Source organism: Pristis pectinata, chromosome 8 (genome assembly GCF_009764475.1).
Source record: "Pristis pectinata isolate sPriPec2 chromosome 8, sPriPec2.1.pri, whole genome shotgun sequence".
Taxonomy (NCBI): domain Eukaryota; kingdom Metazoa; phylum Chordata; class Chondrichthyes; order Rhinopristiformes; family Pristidae; genus Pristis; species Pristis pectinata.
The window spans coordinates 83,328,854-83,353,081 of record NC_067412.1 but is presented as its reverse complement, the minus strand read 5'-3'; the positions used below and the strand labels follow the sequence as shown (position 1 = coordinate 83,353,081).

Here is a 24,228-nt window from a genome sequence, read left to right as displayed (position 1 = left end):
GCTTTCTGATGTACAGAGGAAAGCAGTACAGTAAGAGGTGAAATACAAGCATAAAGTACCGAAAACACTCGGCAAGCCAGCCAGCTTCTGTGAAATCAGTTAACATTTCAAGTGACCTGAAATATTAATCAAGCTTTTGTCTCAGATTAAATGCTGCCCAACCTGTTGTATACTTTGAGCAGTAACAGGTGATTTGTCTTTGTTGCCGTCACCACCACTATTGTCACCATTGCAGTCTCATGAGAGCTCTCTGCTTCTCAGCCGACTGACTGCCAATTCACTTGGAATGTGGACTGTGTTCTGGTGATTGGAATGATAGTTCTATCTGGAGCGTCTGAAGTGAGCATGCTTTTAAACTTTTGTTTAAAAATGCTCAAAGGTGTTTACTTCATTCTGTCTGTCGTCATTCCAGTAATCACAACTTCTTTTAAAAAAAAATTAAAATGCAAAAAAAATGATGTTGGAAAAGCTTGATTCTTTGGGATGACTATTCTTCTTTTGTGAAAGGGCCAACTCCAAAATGGAAATCTTTAGCATGGGTACACAGGTGCTGTCTGATGTGCTAAGTGTTCTGAATACATATTTTTGGAGCTCTTCTTGTATTAATTTGTATTTAATAGCCTCATTGATCATCACTGCAATCTGCTGATGGTCAACATTCTCAAGAGCAGGACACTTCAAATTGAGAAACTTTATCCATGTGTTGTTTAAATTCCACACCACTGCTAAAAAAAAGCAGGATTGGGAACAGGCTAACATTTTAGAAAATTTTGAGGACTTATTATTGTCCGTCTTTAATTGCCTTGGAAAAATTTCTGATGAGCAGCCTTTTTGAACCCCTCCAGTCCTTCTGGTGAAGTTCTCTTACACTGCTGTGTGATTATGACCAGTGACGAATGAAGGAATGTTGATGATATTTTCAAGTTAGCCTCACTTGGCAAGTCCCTTTGCCATGTCTCAATTTGATGCCCAAGTCCGATGCTGTATGGTCCCTCTTTAATTTCTTCCTCCAGTTGGTTATGATAAATCTTGCTGAAATTTTAGAGGATAGTTAACAGTTGACCAGATTGCTGTGGATTTGGAGTTGCATATAGGCCAGATCATGTAAAGGTGGCATGAGTGAATCCTACGAGTTTTTGCAACACTTCAGAAGCTTTGTGGTGAGCATTGTTAAAGTTATTTTGTTTTTAATTTGAGTTAATCCGAATTTATATTCTATAACTCTCATGTTAGTATTTGAGCTCATGTCTTTGGCTTTGGATTTGCGAGCATGGTAACTTTATTATACCACGCAACATCCTGACTTGGAAATATATCATTGTGCCAGCCCATTCTCCTATTGTTAAAGTGAGGGAGAAACCAAAATATTCATGAGCAAAGCAATGTATCTAGGGCATTTTATTTTATAATACATTGGTTTGCTGCAAGTTTCTTGTTCATGTTGTTGAAATACAGGGTAGATTCAAACATTTTACATAATACAAAATTTAATTGTAAAAGATTTTTTCTCTCTCCCCTGCCTTAGTTTTCCCTCATTCCTGTTGACCCCTCACCGCTCCTCTTTCCCCTCCCCTGCCCTCATGACCTGCCCATCTATTCCCATCTCCTTCCCTTTATTCCATGGTCTACTGTCCTCTCTTACTGGATTCCTCCTTCAGCCCTCTGCCTCTTCTACCTATCGCCTCTCAGCTTCTTGCATCACTCCCTTTCATCCTCCCTCCCCCGACCTTCTTATTCTGGCTTCTGCCCTCTTCCTTTCCAGTCCTGATGAAGGGTCTCAGCCCGAAACATCAACTGTTTATTTCCCTCCATAGATGCTGCCTGACCTGCTGAGTTCTTCCAGCCTTTTGCGTGTGTGTGTGTGTGTTGCTCCAGATTCCAGAATCTCTTGTGTCTCGTATTAATAAATACATGTTGTAGCTGTTTGAGCCTACAAAAGCCTGAAGCAGACTAGGGCGACACATGCCATCTTAAATTAAAGTTAATGTATTGCCATCAGTACTAGATTGAGGGGCTGCATTTCAATTAATCTGTTTAACGTTACACTAAAAATCTCTACCGATAACAAATTTATCATGCTATTACTACATACAGAAACTATTTCTAGTGGTTAGTTAGCCTCAGCATTAGTCTAAATATTAGAGCATGCAAACTTTTAATATTTGGACTCATTTTCTATAAATACCAGTTAATTGTAGGCCCATTCGTTTATGTCAGAACAAAGTTGAGTTTATTATCATGTGCACAAGTACATGTATGCACAGGTGCAATGAAAAGTTTACTTGCAGCAGCATTATAGCCATGTAACATCAGAGACACAACATGGGACAGATTGGGAGACAAATGGAAAGTAAATAACCTGTTCCTGTGTCTCACATTATTCTTCCTGCCAATAGCCTGACCTGTCACAACACTATTTAGACAACAGCCTGAGTACGTGCAGTTCTGATCGACACATTGTAGGAAGGATGTGATTGGACTGGAGAGGGTGCAGAAGAGAATTACAGGATGTTGACATCTATGAGGAATAATTGGATAAGCTTAAAGTTGTTTTTTTTTGAAACAGTGGACGTTAAGAGGAGACTTAATTTAAGAGTATAAAAGTATGACAGACTTGTGTAGTGTGAACAGGAAGGAGCAAGATCCCTTGGTAAAGGGGTTAAAAATAAGGGGGCAGGGACTTAAAGTAATTGGCAGAAGGATTAGAGTGGAGAGGGGGAAATGTGTTTTCACCCGGAGGCTGGTGGTGACGTGGAACTTGCTGCCTGAAACTGTGGTGGAGGTGAAACATTCATTGCATTTAAGAAGTACCCGGATGTGTATTTGAGGAACTGACCTTCAGGGCCACACACTCAGTGGGATTAGGCTGTGCAGCTACTCTTTTTCTGATCAGCACAGGTAGAATAGGCCAAACAACTTCTTGTATTGAACTTTTTTTATTTCTATTACATCTGATATGTCATCCTATTATTATAAGCTCGCAATGCTTACCTGGAAATAAATCATGTCTGAGTCAGAGAAGTGGGTCTAGAAAGAGATTTGAGCGCACAACCTAGAGCCGATACCAGTGTAGTACTCAATGGGTACTGTGTAAAGGTGTCATCTTTAGGCTGAGATGTTAAGCTGCAGGCCCATTTGCACCCTCAGCTGAGCATAAAAGACTTTGTGACGCTACTTTAAAGATTAGGAGAGTCTGCCCTGATGCCCTGGCTAATATTTATCCTGTGATCAGCATCAAAATATATAATCATCTGTTCTTTATCACTTTACTGTTAATGCCAGCTAGTTATCTTGCTGATGCATTTCATCCACAGAGACTGCACTACTTGCGTGACTAAAGTTTCTCAGAGCATAGTGAGGATATGAAAGAGACTTTAAAGAAAATCTTTAGTTTCTTTTAACTTCTGGATATTGTTGCATTCTATACATTGTGCTCTCCATTTAAGTATTAAAGAGTAGGCTGTTAATTTTATCTTAACCTGCCTTATCACATGAAACTCAGATGGCCTTACTTTATTGCAGACCTGCCTCGGCTGTCCAGCCTTTTGGCAGAAACTACCATCGTTGAAATTCATCGCACAGACCCTCAGGAAGAACTGGGAATTCAGATAGTTGGCGGGAAAGACACACCGCTGTGTAACATTGTGATTCAGGAGATTCTCCGTGACAGCCTTGTTGCTAGGAATGGAAAGCTTGCACCTGGAGATCATATAACAGAGGTAACTGGCTGATGGTCAATTCTACTGCATTACAAATCTGGTGAGATATGCATCAACTCTTGCAAAGCCTCAGGTGTTATCCTTTTTTAGTTGCTGACCATTCCTAGCGTTGTTTATGCCATGTTGGATTTTAGAGCGTGAAGTTCTTTTGGGGGGGGGAAAGAAACATTTGCTCAGGGAGGAAAATGTGTCAGTAGGCTTTCATTTTATTGCTGGGTGGTGGTTTAAGGGCAATATACGTGGATAGGATGCAAGTCTCATCTCTTGTTTTTTTTTTGTGTGATTATGAAGTTCCTGCAAGAGTTATAAGTACATGAATTAGGAGCAGGAGCAGGCTCTTGACTCTAGATTGCTCTACTATTTTGTAAGCTCATGGCTACCCTCACCTCCACATTCCTGTCTACCTGCAGTAACCTTTCATTGCCTTGCTTATCAAGTATCTACCTTCATCTTAATGTTGAAAAACTGCTTCCACTGTCCTTTGAGGAAGACCGTTCCAAAGACCATGAGCTTCTAAGAAATTTCACCTCGCCTCTAGTTCACTTGCCATTCACAGTATTACCTTCATCCCCTCACTTGTGAAGAATATGCATGAAAGATAACTCTGATTTCACCATCCTTTGAGTACCAACGATTCATAGAACAGTACAGCTCAGTATGGGTCCTTCGGCCCACAATGTTGTGCCGACTATATAAAACTACTCCGCGATCATTCTAAACCTTCCTTCCTGCACAGCCCATAACCCTCCATTTTTCTTACATCCATGTGTCTATCTGAGTCTCTTAAATGTCCCTTTTGTATCAGGCTCTACCACCACCCCCGGCAGTGCATTCCAGCCACCCACCACTCTGTGTGTGTGTGTGTGTGTGTGTGTGTGTGTGTGTGTGTGTGTGTAAAAAAAAACAAAAAAAGCTCCCCTAAACTTTCCTCCACTCACCTTAAACTGATGTCCTCTGGTATTGGCCATTGCTGCCCTGGGAAAAAGGTGCTGCCTGTCCACTCTATCTATGCCTCTCATAATCTCATACACCTCTATCAAGTGGTGTCTCATCCACCTATGCTCCAAAGAGAAAAGCCCTAGCTTGCTCAGCCTTTCCTCATAAGACATGTTCTTGGTAAATCTCCTCTGCACCCTCTCTAAAGCTTCAACATCTTTCCTATAATGTGACCAGAACTGAACACAATACTCCAAGTGTGGTCTAACCTAAGTTTTATAGAGCTGCAACATTACCTCATGGCTCTTGAACTCAGTCCCCTAACTAATGAAGGCCAGCATACCATACGCCTTAACTACCCTATCAACTTGTGCAGCAACTTTGAGGGATCCCAGGACTTGGACCCCAAGATCCCTCTGTTCCTCCACCACGCTAAGAATCCTGCCATTAACTTTGTACTCCATCTTCAAGTTCGATATTCCAAAGTGTATCACTTCATGCTTCTCTGGATTGAACTCCATCTGCCATTTCTCTACTCAGCTCTGCATCCTGTCTATATTCCGCTGTAACCTATGACAGCCTTCTACACCACCAACCTTTGTCATCTGCAAAATTACTAACCCACCCTTCCACTTCCTCATCCAAGTCACTTATAAAAATCATGAAGAGCAGGGGTCCCAGAACAGATCCCTGCAGAACACCACTAATCACATACCTCCAGGCAGAATATGTTCCATTTACTACCACCCTCTGCCTTGTGTGGGCAAGCCAATTCCAAATCCATGCAGCTAAGTTTCCCTGGATCCCATGCCTCATGACTTTATGGATGAGCCTATCCTGGGGAACCTTGTCAAGTGCCTCACTAAAGTCCATATACACCACATCCACTGTTCTACCTTCATCTACTTGTTTTGTCCCCTCCTTGAAAAATTCAGTTAGGCTTGTGAGGCACGACTTGCCCCTCACAACCCTTTGGGAGAAAAAAAATAATCTCGTCTCTTTTAAATGGACAACACCTCACTTTAAATAGTGGCCTCTAATTCTTGATTCTCTCGCAAGAGGTGGCATCCTCTCTTAGTCTACCCTATCAAAATGAGTTTTAACCGCTGGAGTTTGATCCTTCCCAGCTATCTGCCCTAAGGACAATACAATCCATAATTGAGTAGAAATTACAATTTTACTCAGGTTATGAATTTGATGGTTATTGAGAGAGGTCAAATATAGAGGGACATTCCTCTTGTGCTGGGAGTGAAAATATTGTATCTTGTGCTGGGAGTGAAAATATTGTTGATGGGTATGTGTGTGGCTATGATATACTGGAGCTATAAGTGAGGTATGTTGTAACTAGAAGTCAAGTGTTAGCATTAGTGACCTCACTCAGATGACAGTAATATAAATTGGAAAGAAAACCTCTCTAATCAAGAATCGTGAGTTAACTTGATGGTATGTGCCTAAGTTGTGCTCATGTCTGGAAGTGATGCATAAACCTGCAGATTTTTGTGGTGTCTTCCCACTGCATCAAGTAGCCTAGAGTCTCAAATCCAGTCATGTTTGGCCCAGCTATTGATGAATGCACAAGAAGACCATGTTTTAAAGAAACAGCAACAAGTCACAAGGCATAGAGAATGCTTCTTGACATGTCCTGAATTCCTCTTGACACCCAGATCACTGGCTCTGTTGGCACTGGTGCAGAGTGATCATGGTTACTTGCCACTAGTAATCATCCTCGGCCAATCTTCAAAAAAGACCACTTCCACCCGAGACACTTGGTCCACTTTCAATACCAAAAGGTTGTCCTAATTGTAGGTTGGGTTCTGTGCTCTATATTATGAATGTGGATTTTATCATGGATTATTTTGTTTTTGTCTAGGGCAAATAACTCTCCTAGCAGGAATGCATCTCCAAGACCCCACATCATAAGCGAGAACCCATTCCTACCTCTTACTCAAGTTCCAGTTACTATTCCTTGGGTACCACCTGGCTATTCCATGCTTAAAATTAATGTTACTACTGACAGTCCATTTTGTGCAGTCACCTCACCACCTTCTTTCTCCTGCCCCTGGCCCTCCCATCCCCCCATCCAGAACGCAACTCATCTTTCTCCAACAAGTGAAAGCCTCTGGTCAGTGTGAAGTTTTGGGGTAGAAGTTGCCAAGGTTAAAATGGGTTGTCATGTGCTGTGATCAAGGATACCTCTTACACTGTGTTCTTATTCCACCCTTCCCAGGTGAACGGTATAAATATCACCAGTGTCCCACATAGCTACGCCATCAACGTCCTGCGGCAGCCTTGCTCCATCTCACGGCTCTCAGTGCTCCAAGAAAGAGGGTTTGCCATTCGAGGACCTTCACAAGAAAGAAGTAGCAGCAACACACAAAAGCAGACTGTGCATGTAACCTTGCATAAAAGAGATCGCAACGAGCCACTGGGTATAAAACTAATTCGGAAGGGAGATGAGGCTGGAGTATTTATTCTGGATCTTCTAGCCGGTGGCTTGGCTGCTCAAGATGGGAAGCTGCATAATAACGATAAAGTGCTTATGATTAATAACCAGGACCTCAAAAATGGAACCCCAGAGATAGCAGCACAAATAATACAGGTACATGCAGCCGATGCTCTTGAGTTAGGAACAAAAAAAAGTCTTAGATTAAGGCCAAACAAGTTAATTCCTTTTTTATACAAATCAATTGCAACTGATTTTCTTTTTACTATATTTCTTGCTACTATCCCCCTTCCTTCTCGCTTGCTTCCACACTTCTTTCTCCCTTTTCTTTTCTCACACTCGTATCGTCCCTTTCTTCAGATAAAACAGCTAATAGCAGCATTTTTTTTAAATTAGCAATGTTCAAACTAGATGTCCAGCATTAACTCATTGGTTTGTGCAGAGCTGCTACTCCCATAATGCCACTATACTGTGAATAACATGGTCATCTTCTTGCAAGTTTTTCAGCCTTCAGGTCAATAAATATTATAATACAATTAATTGTGAAATAGATGAGTAAATTACTATTCGTCTCTCTTTCAGTCTAGTGAGGGAACTGTCAGTTTTACAGTCCAGAGGTGCCTTGATCAACAGAGCCCAGAAATTATTGACGAAGCTGCCTCAAGTAACAACAGCCCCTCACGGCATCGCAGTAAATCATTGCAGCAGCATTGCCGTCGACGCTCTCACTATCAAAAGGTAAGTAGTATGGCAATGTCATAATGGCAGTGACTGACACGTGGGCTTCCCACCTGTATCCCATAGACCACTGAAAGAACGAACAAACAAACAAATGTTCTGACAGCAGCCAAACGTGTACAGACAGAATTTTAGTATGAGGGACATCCTGGAGGCTCTCCTGACAGTTCAAATGAGCTGGAAAGTGCAAAAATATCTTGTGTTCCTGTTGGACAAATCAATCTCTGATTATTCCCCCCCCCCCCCCCCCTCCCTCCCCTCCCCCCCCCCTTTCCCCCCCCCCCCCCCCCCCCCCCCCCCCCCCCCCCCCCCCCCCCCCCCCCCCCCCCCCCCCCCCCCCCCCCCCCCCACCCCCCCCCCCCCCCCCCCCCCCCCCCCCCCCCCCCACCCACACACCAGCCGGATGGGAATATCGGAAAGCTATGCTAATTGAATCCTGCTCTTTCACCAGTAAGGCCTGTTTTAGCTATTTAAAATAAAACCAATATCATCAGCATCCCTAGACAAACAAATACAGAGTCAATTGAATTTTTAACCTTCCTTAGGGCGTGAGGTGGATTTGCGATGAGATTGGTGTTGACAATGGAATGAGTCCATGACTTTAGGACATTGTTTCTCAAACATTTTATAAGAGGATAATTTTGGATGATGATTAATGTTTTGTGATGATGCATTGTGAAAACATCAGTTATTGTTAAGTCTGTTTTCTTTAGATGCTCCCAGGATAACAAATGTAAACTAAGATTTGGTTATCTTGCCAGTACAATTGAAACCAATGAGGGAAGAAATGTATTTACTTGTTGATTCTGGAGGAAAAACAATTAAGAGCTTTGAGAAAGCTGGCAGCTTACAGTCACTGATAGAGTCTCTCTTTTGTTTAATGAAACCTTAAGGAACCACTGATTTCCTCTTGGCAGTTCTGTCTCTGTTAGGAGAATGTCATATGTAGACAATGAAAACTGAATACATCTGTATTAACATGATTGTTCCCAGGTTTTGCTTTTAGTTATGTAAGTTAATCTGGTGTTCAGAATATAAAGACCCCGATTATGTTCTGTTTATCAGTTTGTAATTCACACCATTCATGAGCTTAGACACATCATGGCTTTTTGATCCACTGGGAAAATGTTTTATTGTGGAAAGTTGATGGCTCGCACCTTCTCTAGTGATGCTTCCTGATGGCAGGAACAGGGAAATGGGTATGACATCTGTCATTCAGTCCTGGGTCTGGTGGGGAAACAAAGGGGAGCAGGTTACATTCCCTTACATCAATGGCACTTTCATAAAGATTGAATGTAGTGAACTAAAGGGACGATGAATAAAGGGATGAATTTTTTTTAACCATTTTAATGAGATCTGTGGCTAACTCGATCTACCTGTCCTTGCCCCATGTCACTTGTTACTACTTGGTTGGTAAATGGCATGTGGCATGCATTTAAAACTGCCAATTGACATTATCATTGGCTGCTGCTCAAGTCTAATCATCCTGCATGTTTTCTTGCTTGACTGCTGTGAGGTCTGGTTCTGGTTACAGACTGGTTCTAACTCCCCAACCAGGAGATGCCATCAGTTCCTCTTAATATCTGATAAGCTTCAGTCAAATCATACCCTTGCCTTCCCTGTTCTAGGGGCTCTATCCCTTTTCATAAATCAACCAATAATACTCTAATATCAAATATCACTGAAATATCCTTACATAAGTTATCTATCCAGATTTGCTCTCACTACTCCAGTTATGACCTAACCAGGGCTTTGTATAAATAATGGCAAAACTTCTACCCCCTGTACACCAGCCCTTTAGATATGAAGGCCAGCATTTCATTTTGCCGTTTGATTTTCTGTCCCTGTCAATGATATTTTATTGATCTATGTAATATATCCCAAGTCTGCTTGTACCTCCCAACGTTTCTAGCTTTTTACTAACCTTATCACTGTGAATGACCTTGCAGTTGCCAGTATCAAATACTGTTTACCACAATTTTGTCCAATTGTTTAAACTGTTATGGGGACATATTTTTCATCTGTTTACTGCTAATGTTGCTGTCTATCTTTGCACTTTGGATATGTCTTTTTACTCCATCTAAGAAATTAATAAAATGGTGCATGGTTCCTTGTGGGGTACTACTGGTCACATTCTACCAGTTAGAAATCCTGAGCACTTCTGTATCCTCCCACCTTCACTTTTCTTTTGTCTCTTTTTATAACATGTTGTTTGATTTTTATTTTATTTTGTGTTATCTTTTTTCCTTGATAAATACACAAATGAAGATCTATCTAGATGAAATCTATGTTCTCCAAATATGTTGCTGGGACTGGAAAGAATGAATAAGCTAGGGTTGTTTCTTCAGCGACAGAGGAGAATGGAGAGAGAGAAAGTTCAGGTGCCTAGATGGAGTCAAAAAGGACCTTCTTTCTTTAGCAGAGGGGTCAAAACCAGGAGCCCTGTATTTAAAGTAACTAGCAGAAGAATTAGTGGGGACAAGGGTTTCTTTTCACCTGGGGGGCAGGTGGGGGGGTAGTAGAAGTCTAGAATTCACTGCCTGATAGCACGGTAGAGCCATCCCCTTTTAAAGAGGGTCTGGATGTGTACTTGAAGAGTTGTGACCTGCAGAAAAAAGACAACGTGCTGAAAGGTGGATTAGTCTGGCCAGAAAGGCGCTAATATGCTTGACATTTTTTTTAATGCTGAAGTCTGCCTTATTTATTTGGCTCCTTTTTTATTCTTGTTCTTGATGTGATTTTTAACTTGTTTTAGCCCTTTCCCTCTCCCATATCTTCTGTCTTTCCCATAGATCTTAAAACCTGGCATATTTAGACTCCAAGCCTGTCTGTCTTGCAGCTGCATGTCAGGAGTGGATAATATGTCATGTCATATATACTCCAAGCATAATATCCCCAAAATCTCCTTGTGCTCTAATGTTTCATTCTAATATCCCTTGCTACTTTCCTGATATGCCTTTCAATTTTCCATTCAGCTGTGTTGCCTTTGGCACAATTTCTAATGAGTACTTTCCTCCCCTCCCCTTTTTACTTTAGAAGCATTATTTATATCACCTTTTCTAATTAAGCTATCCTTTTCCTCCTCTTTCCCCTATCCCACACCCCTCACCTTTATTTCCACACTAGTCCTGTCAGTATACTTCTGTAACAACTTGCTTATAGCTTAGGCAAAAAGCCAGATGTTATCACCTTTTGTGAAGTTTTTAGAAACAATAATTAGAGAGAGACTATAGACACTTGGAGAAATTTGCTTGACAAAGGAGAGCCGGAACAGATTTTTTAAAGGTGAATTGTACTTGATTAAACTTATCGAATCTTTTGAGGGAAGGTTGATGAAAGGAACGTAGTGGATGTCATCTACATGGATTTTCAGAAGTCATTTGATAAAGTCCTCCACAAAAGACAGGTTAGCAAAATTGAGGCCCGTGGAGTTGTTGCTAGCGCTGTGGTAGGATAGGCAGAAAACAGAGTTGTCCTAACTGGTTGTAAATGGTAGGCATTTGTGTTCCCCAGGAGGTTTTTACTGTCTTTGATGTATTAGTGAGTTAGCCATGAATGTATTAGGAAAAGTTCTCTGTTTTGGCAAAAAGAATGAGGGGAAATTAGAGGGGAAGTGGTGTATGAAAATCCAAAAAAACTACAGATGCTGAAAATCTAAAATACAAGCAGAAAATGCTGGAAATACTTAGCACGTCAGGCTGCATCTGTAAGTAAGTGGTATAGTTGTGTAGGAACAGAAGGACCTGAATGTAGATGTGAATAGATCCTTGAAATTGGAAAGACATGGTGAGAGATGGTTAGTAAAGGGTATGGGATCTTAGGATTCATAAAGAGAGGCATGAGATACGAAAACAAGAAAGTTATGATGGACCACAGCCAGAGTAATGCAATTTTAAGAAAAATGTGAAGGATCAGAAAAGATTCATTGCGGCAGTTCCAGAACTGAGGGTTTGCAGCTCTAAAGTTGTACTGGAGAAGCTGGGGTAGGTCTCACTGGAGATCTGATGATGGTGCACAAGACCATGACTGTTTTAGATTGTATGAATGTGCTAAATATTTTTTGTGGAGGAGCCAGATGTGCCACCCACTCATGAGAACCAATGATTTTTAGTTAGGTTTAAATAAATAAATGCCAAAGTTATGGCTGCTCCACACACTACCACCTCATGATGGCTCCACTTACTTCCTCTCCTTTGCCTCTTTGCCGCCCCACTCATTATGTCTCCTTAAGTTCTTTCCACCTTATCAAAAACCTTTACGTCTCCCATGCTATGTTTTTTTTAAAGAAAACATTCATGCCCTGCCCTCGTAAGGATTTGAAATGATCCAGTTTAAAAACCACAGCAGTCACTAGGACTCTGGGGAGCCATGTGCAGTGCATCAGTTTTGCAGTCCTGGAGCCGCCTCCTGCTTGGCTGGAGTAAGGGGCTTTATTTGAAAGGTTCAATCAAGTTTGGACAGTTGACACTTCAAACCATAGGACCTTGGGGAGTGCAGGCCAGCGGTGTGTCAATCACACAGGTGGCCATATCAGACAAAAACAGACCTCTTGGGGTGGCAGTTTGACAGACCCATCTCAGGATGCAGCCTGTGCAGCCATATGTGTTGTGCACCAGAGGCTAACGAGAGAAGCTGTACCCATTAGTTGGGTGGTTCAAGGACTGGGGAAATTGATTTAAAGATGGGAGGGGGATGTGTGGTAAAACTTGTTTCTCAAAGTAGTTGGGATCTGAAATGTATTAATTGTTTCCATCACCCCTAGAGGCAATCATTGCCTTCAAGAGGGAATAGGTTAGGCTCCTTGGAGAATAATTTGCAGACTGTAGCAAAAGAATCAGGGAACAGTATTGTGGTAGTAGGAGCTGGCATAGATTCAATGGGCCAAGTGGTCCCCTGAGCCACAAGGATTCTATGATATCCTTTTAAGTGAGTTTGTGTTCTTCATGCTGGCAATAGATGTGTAATGAAGCTTTTGGGACATTTGCTGTGTGCAAAAATTGTTAGCCATTCCCTCTAATTACCAGCTTCATTGGAACAAACATGCTTTTAAAACCCCTCTTCTAGACAGCAATGGGTGGGGAGTAGAACATTTTCATTTAGTTGTGGGGATAAACTACGGAGATTATTTCCTTATCCTGTGTGCAAATCTCTTAGTACCCAGAAGTTTGATCAATGATCTTGGTTTTCCTTATCCATAATTTATCATTAAATTTGAGATTATTTTTAAATTTACAACAATAAAATTCCAGGAGCTGCAAAACTTGGCAACAAACGGCCTAAGACCTTTTGAATTTGCAAATTGGGCCAAAATACTTTTTGTTTTAAATCACCAAACTAGCCAACTATCTGTGAGTTAAACATCTGGAACTTCACTCCTTTAATCCTCTAACAATTCTCTTATTTCCCTTAAGGATTTATCACAGGCTTCAATGTGCCTAGAGAAGACAGTTCTGGTGAAAAAGGAACCTCGTGAATCCCTAGGAATAACAATTTCAGGCGGCCGTGAAAATAAGTACAAGGTTCCGATATATGTGACCAGCATCCAGCCTGTTGGCTGCCTGTACAGGGATCGCAGGATCAAGAGAGGTAATATTTTGAGAGTGTTTTTGTAATGGATGCATCACTATACATCACATTCATAGTCTACAATGTACACGGTGCACCATCGTGGTATGCTTTTAGATTTCAGGCTACAACAGTGTGTATTGCTTTGCATTGGAGTCTGCTCCATTCATCATCTCTGCTCTGTTTCTGGTTTAAAAAGATTGCAAGGGACTGTGTCCATGTTAAATGTACTCATTCAATGTGTATTCCCTACTTTTGTTCTCAAGGCATTGATTCTGTACTGAAAACTATTTCCACTGATGGAGTTTGCAACCTCGTACCCTAGTGGAGATGTATTATGAACAGCAATTGTCAGCAAGCTATTAACAATGCTTTCAAACCATTGCTCAGCCACTTTAGAAACACTTGCACTACAGGGTTGATCAGGAATGGGAATTCTAGCTCAATTTCACTTCCCTAATATGACGCACAAGCCAGGTTGGATTTCTAATCACTCGCCGTCTGAGATTAGCTAATCCCATATAGACTGGGGATCAAACTTTGCGTTTTCTGATCTATCGAGCTCAACCAAAGCCTTGTCTTTTTATCCTATTCCAACATTTAAACAAATTGTCCACCTGTTATCAAATATTTCAACCTTTTTTTATATAATGTTTGGATGTTATCAATGTTTTTTTTACCAGCTGGATATCAAAAAGCTTCTCCAACATACTTTAATTTGATTTTTAAAAACAACAGCTATTTTGTTCAGCAAAGCTTTACACAGCTTGAACAAGTTGAAGCCATCAGAAATTTAAGGCATTTGCAAATGTGAAGGCTTCTTTGTATACCTCACTTCCTGCATCTGAAAGTCCTTGATCTATTTTCAGAGTGACTGTGGGGATGGGGGAAGAAGGAATTGTGCAGTAGGGGAAGGAAGAAATATAATGGTGGAGAATGACATTTGTCAATGAATTATAAATTGGATTTCACAACTGGTATTTAACATCCTAATAAACAGGAAAGCTATACTAGGTGGCAGTTGGGTCCTGAGAAAGCTCTTAACTTTGGTACAAATTTAATATCCACTTTTGCACTTCATGGATGGGCAAAATGACAATGAACCACAATGTCTGTTGTTCTACTACTACTGTAATACTGATTTGGTTATTAGCATCTAGTCAGCTTAAATAGCACAGCCTATTTTTAAGAAGACAAAAAATAGTAGGTCTTGAACATGCGAAGTCAATGAACAAGATTGTGGTAGATTTTGTGCCTAAACTCTACCTTGCTACCTGATTTCTCCCCATCCAATGATTCCCTCAATCTCTGAAAATCGACCAACATCAGTTCCTGAGAGAGAATTCCCTTTGCCTCAAGTGTACTTCTTGTGACAACATTTAAAGCTTTTAATCCTTGCTAATATTTTTGCATGCTAAAGTTGAGAGAGAATTGCTGTATTTCATGGACAACTTGTGTTGTCAGATATCCATTAATGTTTTTAATCACTTGTTGAATTCTGGGCCCAATAAAAGCAGAACATGTTGGAAATACTCAGCGTCGGCAGTATCTTTGGAGAAAGAGGATTAATGTTTCAGGTTGATGACCATGTATCAGAGCTAGCTGGGGCTTCCTTGATGACTTAGATTGTTAACTTAGCAATGGCTGAGACAAAAAGAAGAAGAAAGTCCTGGTACTGATCTACTGGCAGGATTGTTGCCTTGAGCTAGAGAAAAAGTATGACTTGCATTGATAGAGCTGCTCTTGTGTCCCATTTGTAACATCCCAAAGAGCTTAACAGTCAGTGATGTACTTAGCGTTGTCACTGATTTAATGTAAGAAAAGCTACAGCCAATTTGCACACAAAGGTATATTGCAAACAACAACACAACTGTGATCAGGACACTGAGATTAATTCCTCCGCTGTTCCACAGTGTGGTGCCATGGGACTCTCTGTCCTGCACTGGTTTTGTGTTCAGATTGCTCAAATGGGACTTGAACCCAGAAACTTAAATTCTGAAGTAAGAGCACACCCAACTGAACCACTGCTCAAAAAAAGATTCTGTCCAAGTTCCTGGATCAATCTCTGGATAACCCTGGCTAGAAATGCAGAATAGGCTGAAGCCAAGGTGAACAACCGGCTGGCTTTTGGCAATCAGAACTGCTAGGATTGGATTGGGTGGATAGTTAAATGGGCGTCTGATCTGATGCTGTTGGGTTACAATAGCCCATGAAGAATAGGGAATTGAATAAACAGTATTTACCTGATCATATGCCACAAGAGGAAGCTGTGATAGGAAAGAAAAGAAATATTAGTTGTTTTTCTAACTATCAGTACTCATTGACTCTGGGAGGGTTTCTTTTTTGCTACTATTGATATACCTATCATTTTGATGTGTTTAATATTTTCTATTATAGGAAATATACTCCTGAACATAAATGGAGTGGACCTCACACAGTTGAGTTACAGTGAAGCAGTGTCTGTTCTCAAGTTGAATGCAGCCTCCTCTACAGTGTTGTTGAAAGTCCTGGAATTCCCTACTACAGATATGTCATCAACATCAGAGGAGCTTTTGGAGGCGGGCAAGGAGAACAGTTATGATTGGTCACCATTATGGGTCATGTGGCTAAGTTTACCAAGGTAATGACTGCTTATCAAAATGATAGGCACATTATTATTCCTTTGTTGTATAAGTATTATAGTGAAAAAAGAAAATGGTGTATTACTGTTCCATAGCAGGCTAATGGTAAATGAGAATACAGCAAGCAATTAAATCACAACTTGTGGTTTTTTTTTTAAAGAAGATTTAATAATGGAGAAGAGAATATTTGAAAAAATTGTTTGATAGTGCACTAAGTTGTTGGGAGCACCATATTCTAACTTACAACCATTTAATACCCATGAAACATAATTGAAAATCGGATCAAAATATGACACTAGATATGCTCAAACCAACAAATTGTATTGCTGTACTCTACAAATAGATCAATTAGTTTTGTATTGAAAATTGATAAGGCTTAACTGATTTAGTTGTCATAAAGAAGAACTGTTGAACTTAAATTTGTTTAAACATGATTTTGTTTAACATCAGATCATGTGAATGATCTGATGGACAGAAAAGTACTAACCGCCATTGCTCTCCTTGTGCAGTTACCTTCACTGCTGCAATGACATTACTCTGTCTAAGAGCAACTCTGAAAGCTGGGGATTTAGCATTGTTGGGGGCTTCGAGGACAGCCAAGAAAACCAACCTTTCTTTATCAAAACCATTGTACCCGGCACACCAGCATATTTTGATGGAAGACTAAAGTAAGTGAAATTCGTAGCAAGCATGATGTTTGGTTGCACTAAAAAATAAATTGGCTATGGAGTTTTATCACTGCATCAGAAAAGCTTGGAGATTGTTGCTGTGCAAGACATTGGTTAGACTCTAGATGGAGTAATATGTGCAGAAGTGGTCACCAAACTTGACAATAAAGGAATTTGTTTTCAACTTTTTGAAAGGTTTGTGGGGACCTAAAAGGTAGCTAGCACACAGATTTTCTTTTTAAAATTCCAATGAGAATGACAAATCAATATAAACTTATTTCCTGGAGAAATGAGACCACAGATACTGGAATCCATAGCAAAAAGTTAACTCCTGGAAGAACTCAGCAGCTCAAGCAGCATCTGTGGCGGTTAAGGGTTGACATTTCAGGTTAAGACCTTGCATCAGACTGAGTGTGTAGAGGGAAGATGGCCAGTATATAGAGGTGTGGGCTTCATCAATGTATATTGGAGCTTAAAGATGCAACTTACAGCCTTTATTTATCACTCAATGTGGCAGTGGTACCCTACATACCTTGCACACAAGATCGCTTTTTTCCCCTCATAGCACCTTTTTGCTTGCAGCTAGTCGTGAGGTAGATTCAAAGTCTGACATCTCTTCCCCTAATTTGGTATTTCTGTTAGGAGTCATGCAGGTGAAGTTACAAGGTATGATTATGGGTGAAAATGGCCAATAGCTTATCTAATTTCTTATAGATATGATCTCCTTGTGCAGCTAAGTTTCTGAGCTATGCATTTTAATTAGGTAACTATTTGCCAAACCAAGCTAAGTAATTGGAGGTGTAAGTCAAGATCTGAGTACTTAAAAAAGGATTACATAACGTGTACTTTAGAGTTTCCACGGTCAGTGAAACAGGGTCTAATTTTCTCTATCCTCCCTAGGTGCGGGGATGAAATTGTTGCTGTAAATGGTGTTTCCACAGCAGGCATGAGCAACTCAGCTGTAATCCCAATGCTGAAAGAACAGAGGAATCGAGTCACTCTCACTGTCGTCTCTTGGCCAGGAAGTTGTGTGTGAAAATGGCAAGACAAAAATTAATGTCAAGGTTTTAATCGTGAAAATGAGCAGTGCAAATTACCAGATCACCAAAGTGCATTTTTGTTAAACAATTTTCAGCAGCACAGTCCCTGATACTTGAGTTTTTAATAAATTTGTAAAAGCAGGGAAGGTGTGGGGCTTTGAATAAAGCCCTGCCATAAATGTCCAAAGTTATACAACTGCCATGTAATTGGACTTCACTGAGCACGGCTGTGCAGCTCCCCAAAATGGGACAATTCATTGTCTGATCTTGCTCCTGTCAATTCAGAGCATTCTTTACTAGACTTATTGAACATAATTTTTTGATCTAAAAGATTAATAACAAGATTATCTGCATGAGCAGTCAAGCTTTGCATTCAAATACCAGTTCACTTTTCTCAGATCTACTTCGATGTAGCAATGAAAATAAATTCTAAAGATTGAGATCAAACTCTGCCTCCTATCTTACAAGTGATATGATTTAAATGCTGTTGTTACATGAATCACTTGATGGTGCCATCAAGGTTGATACCTGTAACTGGGATAGTATAAAATAATTGAGGAAACAATTATTAGATAAGGTAGTGAGGAGGAGAAAGAGGGGAATTAAGTTCATGATTTAAGATTGCTAGAAGCAGTTAATTTATACAGCAATGTCATTAGGACTGTATTCTTTAAGTGTTTAGTAGACCTTATTCAAACATACAAGATCCTAAGGGGAGTTGACAGGGTGCTGTTGGGATGTTTTCACGTGAGAGATCTCAAATGAGGGGACATAACTACTAGGGGAAGGTCAATTAAAACCAAGTAGAAATTTTTTCTTGCAGAGGATGGTGAATCTGGGTGGTGGAAGCTGGATCATTATAAGTATTTAAAGTGAAGGTGGATAAATATTTGATTGTTAGAGAAATTGCACAGAAGAAGAGTTGAGGCCAGCATAGATCAACCATGATCATATTAAAGTGTGGGGCAGGTCTGCAGTGCCAGATGGCCTACTCCTGCTCCTATTTTGTGTTATGTTCATGAGCAGTCCTTTTGGTTGTTACATGGTTGCACTTTAAACATGTAAAATTAAACCAAATCTTCAATATTTGTTTATCCAGTCAGGTCCATCTTCAAGCTTTTAAGGTGCAATTCAACCATTTTAATCAAGGTTCACTTACCCTTTTCAGATTTGTTTCCAAGTTTAGTACTTGCAATAGATTTTCAAATCATGCAGATTTAATTTTCCAGAAATCTAAATGTCTGCTTGGATCTGACATCCTGAATTATGAGAGAATTCACAAACTACGTAGAAAAAAAACTTTTAATGTTTGTTTTACAAGCACACTTTACAAAAAAAAATCCAAGTGTAAGTATGTAGAAAGGTGGGATCAGGCTTCTCATTGAACTATTAGGCATTGAGTCCATGGAGTTGATTTTTTCCCCCAAAGTTGCATTCACAGAACCTGCACATCATGAATATGCCCTGACGTGGAGACCAGCTCAGCAACCGAGTTACTCCTTTGTATCTGCCTCAGGTGCTGTAGTACCTTCATCCCCAACCTCTTTGTCTTCTTTGCTTCGTTTATTCTTCTTGTGTTTGTGACGTCTGTGACTTTCTCCTTCCTCATTCTCATGCTGTTTGCTGGGAAAGTAAATAATCACCAGTAAATATCTCTAATCCTGAGATCAAGTGCAGAGTCAGTAGCTACTATATGGAGATGAACTGCTGTTGGAGTGGTGGAAGAACCACAAATAGTTGATGTTAAACTATATCCAAATTCATATAGTTTGGATATAAACTATAGTTTGGATATAAACTTTTTTTTAAGGCTACTGGAATCCTCCTGCAGTTGCAACAGACATGGACATTTCAAAACTTAAAGGTTAGTTTTGTCCCCAGTGACTTCTATTGAGAAAGTTATGCTGGAACCAGTAAAGCTGTGAACAATGATTACTTGGGTTAAATATTGCAGGTAGCCTATGCAATCATCTAGAGATGAGACAATAAATTGGTGATTGGCCACTACTCAATGCAAGTAATCATTGTTTGCATTCACAGCTTTTCTCCCCAGTGACTTCTACTAAGAAAGTGTTTTTCTCTGAACAGCCCATGAATATTGGTGCCAATAGCTCTGGGAATTTGAAACAAGATCACCCAGCTCAGCATTTTCCTGTGCTTTAATGCCAGTCTAGGTGCTGCCTTTACACACTGAGCTAAAAGAGTTGCTAATGAGAAAATAAATTGGCAAGTCCAGTCTTGGCAAAAAAAAGAGAGTAATTAAGCTTTGGGATGACTATCATGCTGAGGCTGGGTACGTTAAAGCAACCAGCAGGTAATTATACAACTTTTCTTTCCTCATTAGTTTGGAAGTGTTTCTGGATTCCATTAAACGTTTCATTCTTTACAACTTCATTGCCAAGAACAGCCTAAAAGCTATAAATGGTTTCATTTTGTGTTTCAGAACTCAACTTCTGGTACAGTTCATGACCTCCACAACCCAGTGTTCAACATATTCTATTTTCTTTTGGTTCCAATGTCAATAGCTGAATTTTCATTACTTTAACTATATATCTCTCTCTTGCCATCAATGAAAGGTCCACTACTTTGTGTTTCATGTTCCATCCTAAAAAATAATCCTTCAAGAACATATGAAAGAGAGTCAGAAGGCCACAGGCTCCATGTTCCTGCTCTGTATTTTGTTGCTCTTTCCTCAGCAACACCTTGCATTAACCTAATCTGTTTATTCCTTTAATATAATCTAGCTCTAGCCAGACCAGGCATGGATAAACTTTGTTGGTGCTGCTGGTCAGCCAATGAGGCTTTAGATCATATCTCTGGGAGACTTTTGCCTGTTTAAAATCCTCATGGTCAAGAGTCAGAATAAGGTACTTGAACTTATAGGTTGCAAAGCCTCTCAAGAAGGATGGCTGGTTTAAGGAGCCTAGGTTTTTGTACAGTGCTGTTATCTTTTGTGTAGAGAAATTTCTCATCTGTCCTGAATGGCTGATCTCTTTTGAGATTTGTGACCTATGGTTCTAGATACTCCAGCCATTGTAAATAGCATCTCTCCATCTACCCTGTGCAGCCCCATAGGAATTTTGTACGTTTCAATGAGATCAACGGCTATTCTAAACACGAGTGAATCCTCAGATGACAATCCACCCCAGGAATCAAATGGGTAATTTTCTTAATGGAATATAATAAATGCTAGTAACTTTCAAACCATGATTAGGCAATCCCTTGAAGTAATCATTAGTGTACAACTGGTTTGCTGTTTGACCATATCACACAAACTGAACCATGCACTTTACGGCCACCTATTTAGCAGGTGCTTTGGATAAGGTCAAATATCACTGTACAAAATTTCATGGAAGCAGGATTTCTTTAGTAGTACACACCGCCTTGATGACTTGTGCTTGGAATCATCTTTATCTTTGTGCCGCCGTTCCCTATGGCGATCTTCTCTGTCTCTACTGCGATCCCTGCTCCGATGATACTCTCTGTCATAGTTTCGTTCTCTGCTGCAAAAATATTGGGTATTTTTAATAAATAATTGAAGAGGCAAAATTACAACTTTTCCCATTAACTGAAACAAAATTCTAGCAGCTGTGAATCATGATATCATGTCCAATCTCTTCTGCACCCTCTCCAGTTTTCACCAGAACTGTACAGCTGTAGCCTAACCAATGTTTTGTAAAGTCATGCCATAACCCAGCTGTGCTTGTATCCTGACTAATGAAGGCAAGTATTCCATATGCCTTCTTCACAATCTTATTTACCTGTGCTATCACTTTCAGGGATCCTTGGCCTTGTACGCCGAGGTCCTTATTCCTCAATACAAATCCAACCAACTGAAAATTAAGTTGAAAATTTAGTCAAATTGCTCTTGCATCCACCATGGATAATAGCAGCAAGGAGTCCAAAAATATAAACAATTAGCTAAAGAGAAATGCCAAATTATATATACAATAATGAAGAAAATTAGACGATCAATGGTTTAAGCCTTGGAGAGTATTGAGGAATAAGGACCTCCGTGTACAAGGCCAAGGATCCCTGAAAGTGATAGCACAGGTAAATAAGATTGTGAAGAAGGCATATGGAATACTTGCCTTCATTAGTCAGGATACAAACACAGCTGGGTTATGGCATGACTTTACAAAACATTGGTCAGGCTACAGCTGTACAGTTCTGGTGAAAACTGGAGAGGGTGCAGAAGAGATTCACCAAAAGGTTGCTTAAGGAGGAGTGGTTCAGTTATGAGAAGAAGCTAGGGATAGGCTGTATGTGTTTTCTTTGGAGTATAGGATAGCTGAGAGGCAATCCAAAAGTACACAAAATAAAGGGCATGGATGGTAGGACACTTTTCCCTATAGTACAGATATCTAAAATTAGAGGGCATAAATCTGGGGCAAGGGTTGAAGTTTAGTGGGTATCTGAGGAAGAACGTTTTTAATCAGAGTGCGATTGGAATCTGGAACACAGTGAGTAGCTGGTGGAGATGGGCACTCTCACAACATGAAGTATCTTGATAAGCACTTGAATCAACAGTAGAGGCTATGGAGCAAGTGATGGTGAATGGGCTTAGTACAGACAGGTACTTGACGGTTGGTTGGCATAGACATAGTAAGCTGGAGGAGCCATTTCTGTACTGTACAACTCCACGATAACTCAAAAACATCAAAAAGAATGAAAGCAAAATGATGGTTTACATCATTGAACATAATTGTTTATTATCTGAGATTAATCTATAAAACTATTTCCAAGATACTAGTAGCATCACTGTTGTAATATTACTAGTTTCAGAGACACAGTACAAGAGCTATGCACCATTGGCCTACAAAGATAGTTGAAAGTTTCTTACCATCTCCCAATAGCCATATCAAAGAGGGAAGAAATTCATCCACATGAAAGTCAGTTTAGCAATGCCCTGCTTAAGACTATTATTAACACGATCCCACCACCTATCCCCATGCCAAGAGAAGACCTCAAGAGGAAAATTTCTTCTGAGAAATTTAAGAGAAAAGACAACTCTAACAATTGTTTCATTATGCTTTACTTTGTTTACTTGTGCTTTATTTCTTATTCCAAGGTAAAAAAAAGCTGAAAAGACAGCAGCCAAAAGAATTTTTAATAATTTGCCTTCTGTAACATGCTAGTTTATTGGTAATATTCTGCTAACTATAGTTTCAATCCTCCCAGATCCCATCTCAATACTCATTTTACCACTGCTTTACCACATTTTACCAGCAGCATTTTTGATTCCATTGCTTCTAGAGATCTGCCTCTTCCCTATTGTTCAATATCAATGTTTGTCTGCCCTGCACATTTATAGCTTGTCTCCATGATTTACAAATGAAATCCTGCAGATAAACTTTATTTCAACTGGGAGACACAAGAGACTGCAGATGCTGGAATCTGGAGCAACAAACAATCTGCTGGAGGAACTCAGCGGGTCGAGCAGCATCTGTGGGAGGACAGAAATTGTCGACGTTTCTGGTCAAAACCCTGCATTGGGACTGAGAGTGGAGAGCTGAGATGGCCAGCTTAGAGAGGAGAAGGGGAGTGGCAAGAAAAGATTGAGGCGATTAGTGGCCCACTCATCCCTCCACACCCATCCCTCCCTTACCCCTGGCACTTTCCCCTGTCCATGCAGTAGATGTAACACTTGTCCTTACACCACCTCCCTCCCCACCATTCAGCGACCAAAACAGTCCTTCCAGGTGAGGCAAAGGTTCACGTGCATCTCCTCCAACCTTGTCCACTGCATTCAGTGCTCCAGATGTGGCCTCCTCTACATCGGCAAGACCAAGCATAGACTTGGCAACTATTTCGCTGAACACCTACGCCCAGTCCGCAATGGCCATCCCAAGCTCCCAGTTGCAGACCATTTCAACTCCACTTCTCATTCCCACACTGTCCATCCTTGGCCTTCTCTATTGCCAGGATGAAGCCCAATTAGCAGTTAGTGTGACACTATTACAGCGCCAGCGATCGGGGTTCAATTCCCGTCGCTGTCTGTAAGGAGTTTGTAAGTTCTCTCGTGTCTGCGTGGGTTTCCTCCCACGTTGCAAAGACGTACGGGTAGGTTAATTTAGGTTTAAAATGGGTGGCGTGGACTCGTTGGGCTGGAAGGGCCTGCTACCACGCTGTAAATTTTTTAAAAAACTGGAGGAGCAAACGCCTTATATTCCACCTGGGTACTTTACAACCCAATGGCATGAATAATGAGTTTTCCAATTTTAGGTAAAACCCTCCCTTTCTTTTTGTTTCCACCCTCCTCCCAGCCCTTCATTGTCCCCTTCCCCCTCCTGGCTCCATCCACCTACCACACATAGGTTTCCCCCCAACCCACCCCCCCATCTGGTTCCAACTGTCATTCTTCTCTAATGGTTCCCACTCTCACCTCCCTTCCTTATCCGAACCCCTCACCTTGCTCCATCTGTTGTTTTTTCCTCTTCCTGTCTGCTTCCGTCTATCATTCACCTGCCACTGTCTTCCAACTCTACCTCCGCTCAC

At 40.6% G+C, this 24,228-nt stretch overlaps 1 protein-coding gene across 3 annotated transcripts in view; it reads left to right on the top strand.

The window, feature by feature from the left end:
• Nucleotides 1–18,175, top strand: part of lnx2b (ligand of numb-protein X 2b) — a 63,645-nt gene extending 45,470 nt beyond the window's left edge. For 2 of the 3 annotated variants that reach the window (XM_052021476.1, XM_052021475.1), the window contains exons 5-11: nt 3,523–3,719; nt 6,883–7,254; nt 7,681–7,836; nt 13,248–13,422; nt 15,799–16,021; nt 16,532–16,690; nt 17,591–18,174. In XM_052021476.1, coding sequence (XP_051877436.1) covers nt 3,523–3,719; nt 6,883–7,254; nt 7,681–7,836; nt 13,248–13,422; nt 15,799–16,021; nt 16,532–16,690; nt 17,591–17,726 — 1,418 coding nt within the window. In that variant the 3' untranslated portion in view covers nt 17,727–18,174. Of the gene's footprint in view, nt 1–3,522; nt 3,720–6,882; nt 7,255–7,680; nt 7,837–13,247; nt 13,423–15,798; nt 16,022–16,531; nt 16,691–17,590 lie in introns of all 3 variants that reach the window. The other variant, XM_052021477.1, reaches the window with a different exon arrangement.
• The last annotated feature ends 6,053 nt before the right edge of the window (nt 18,176–24,228 follow it).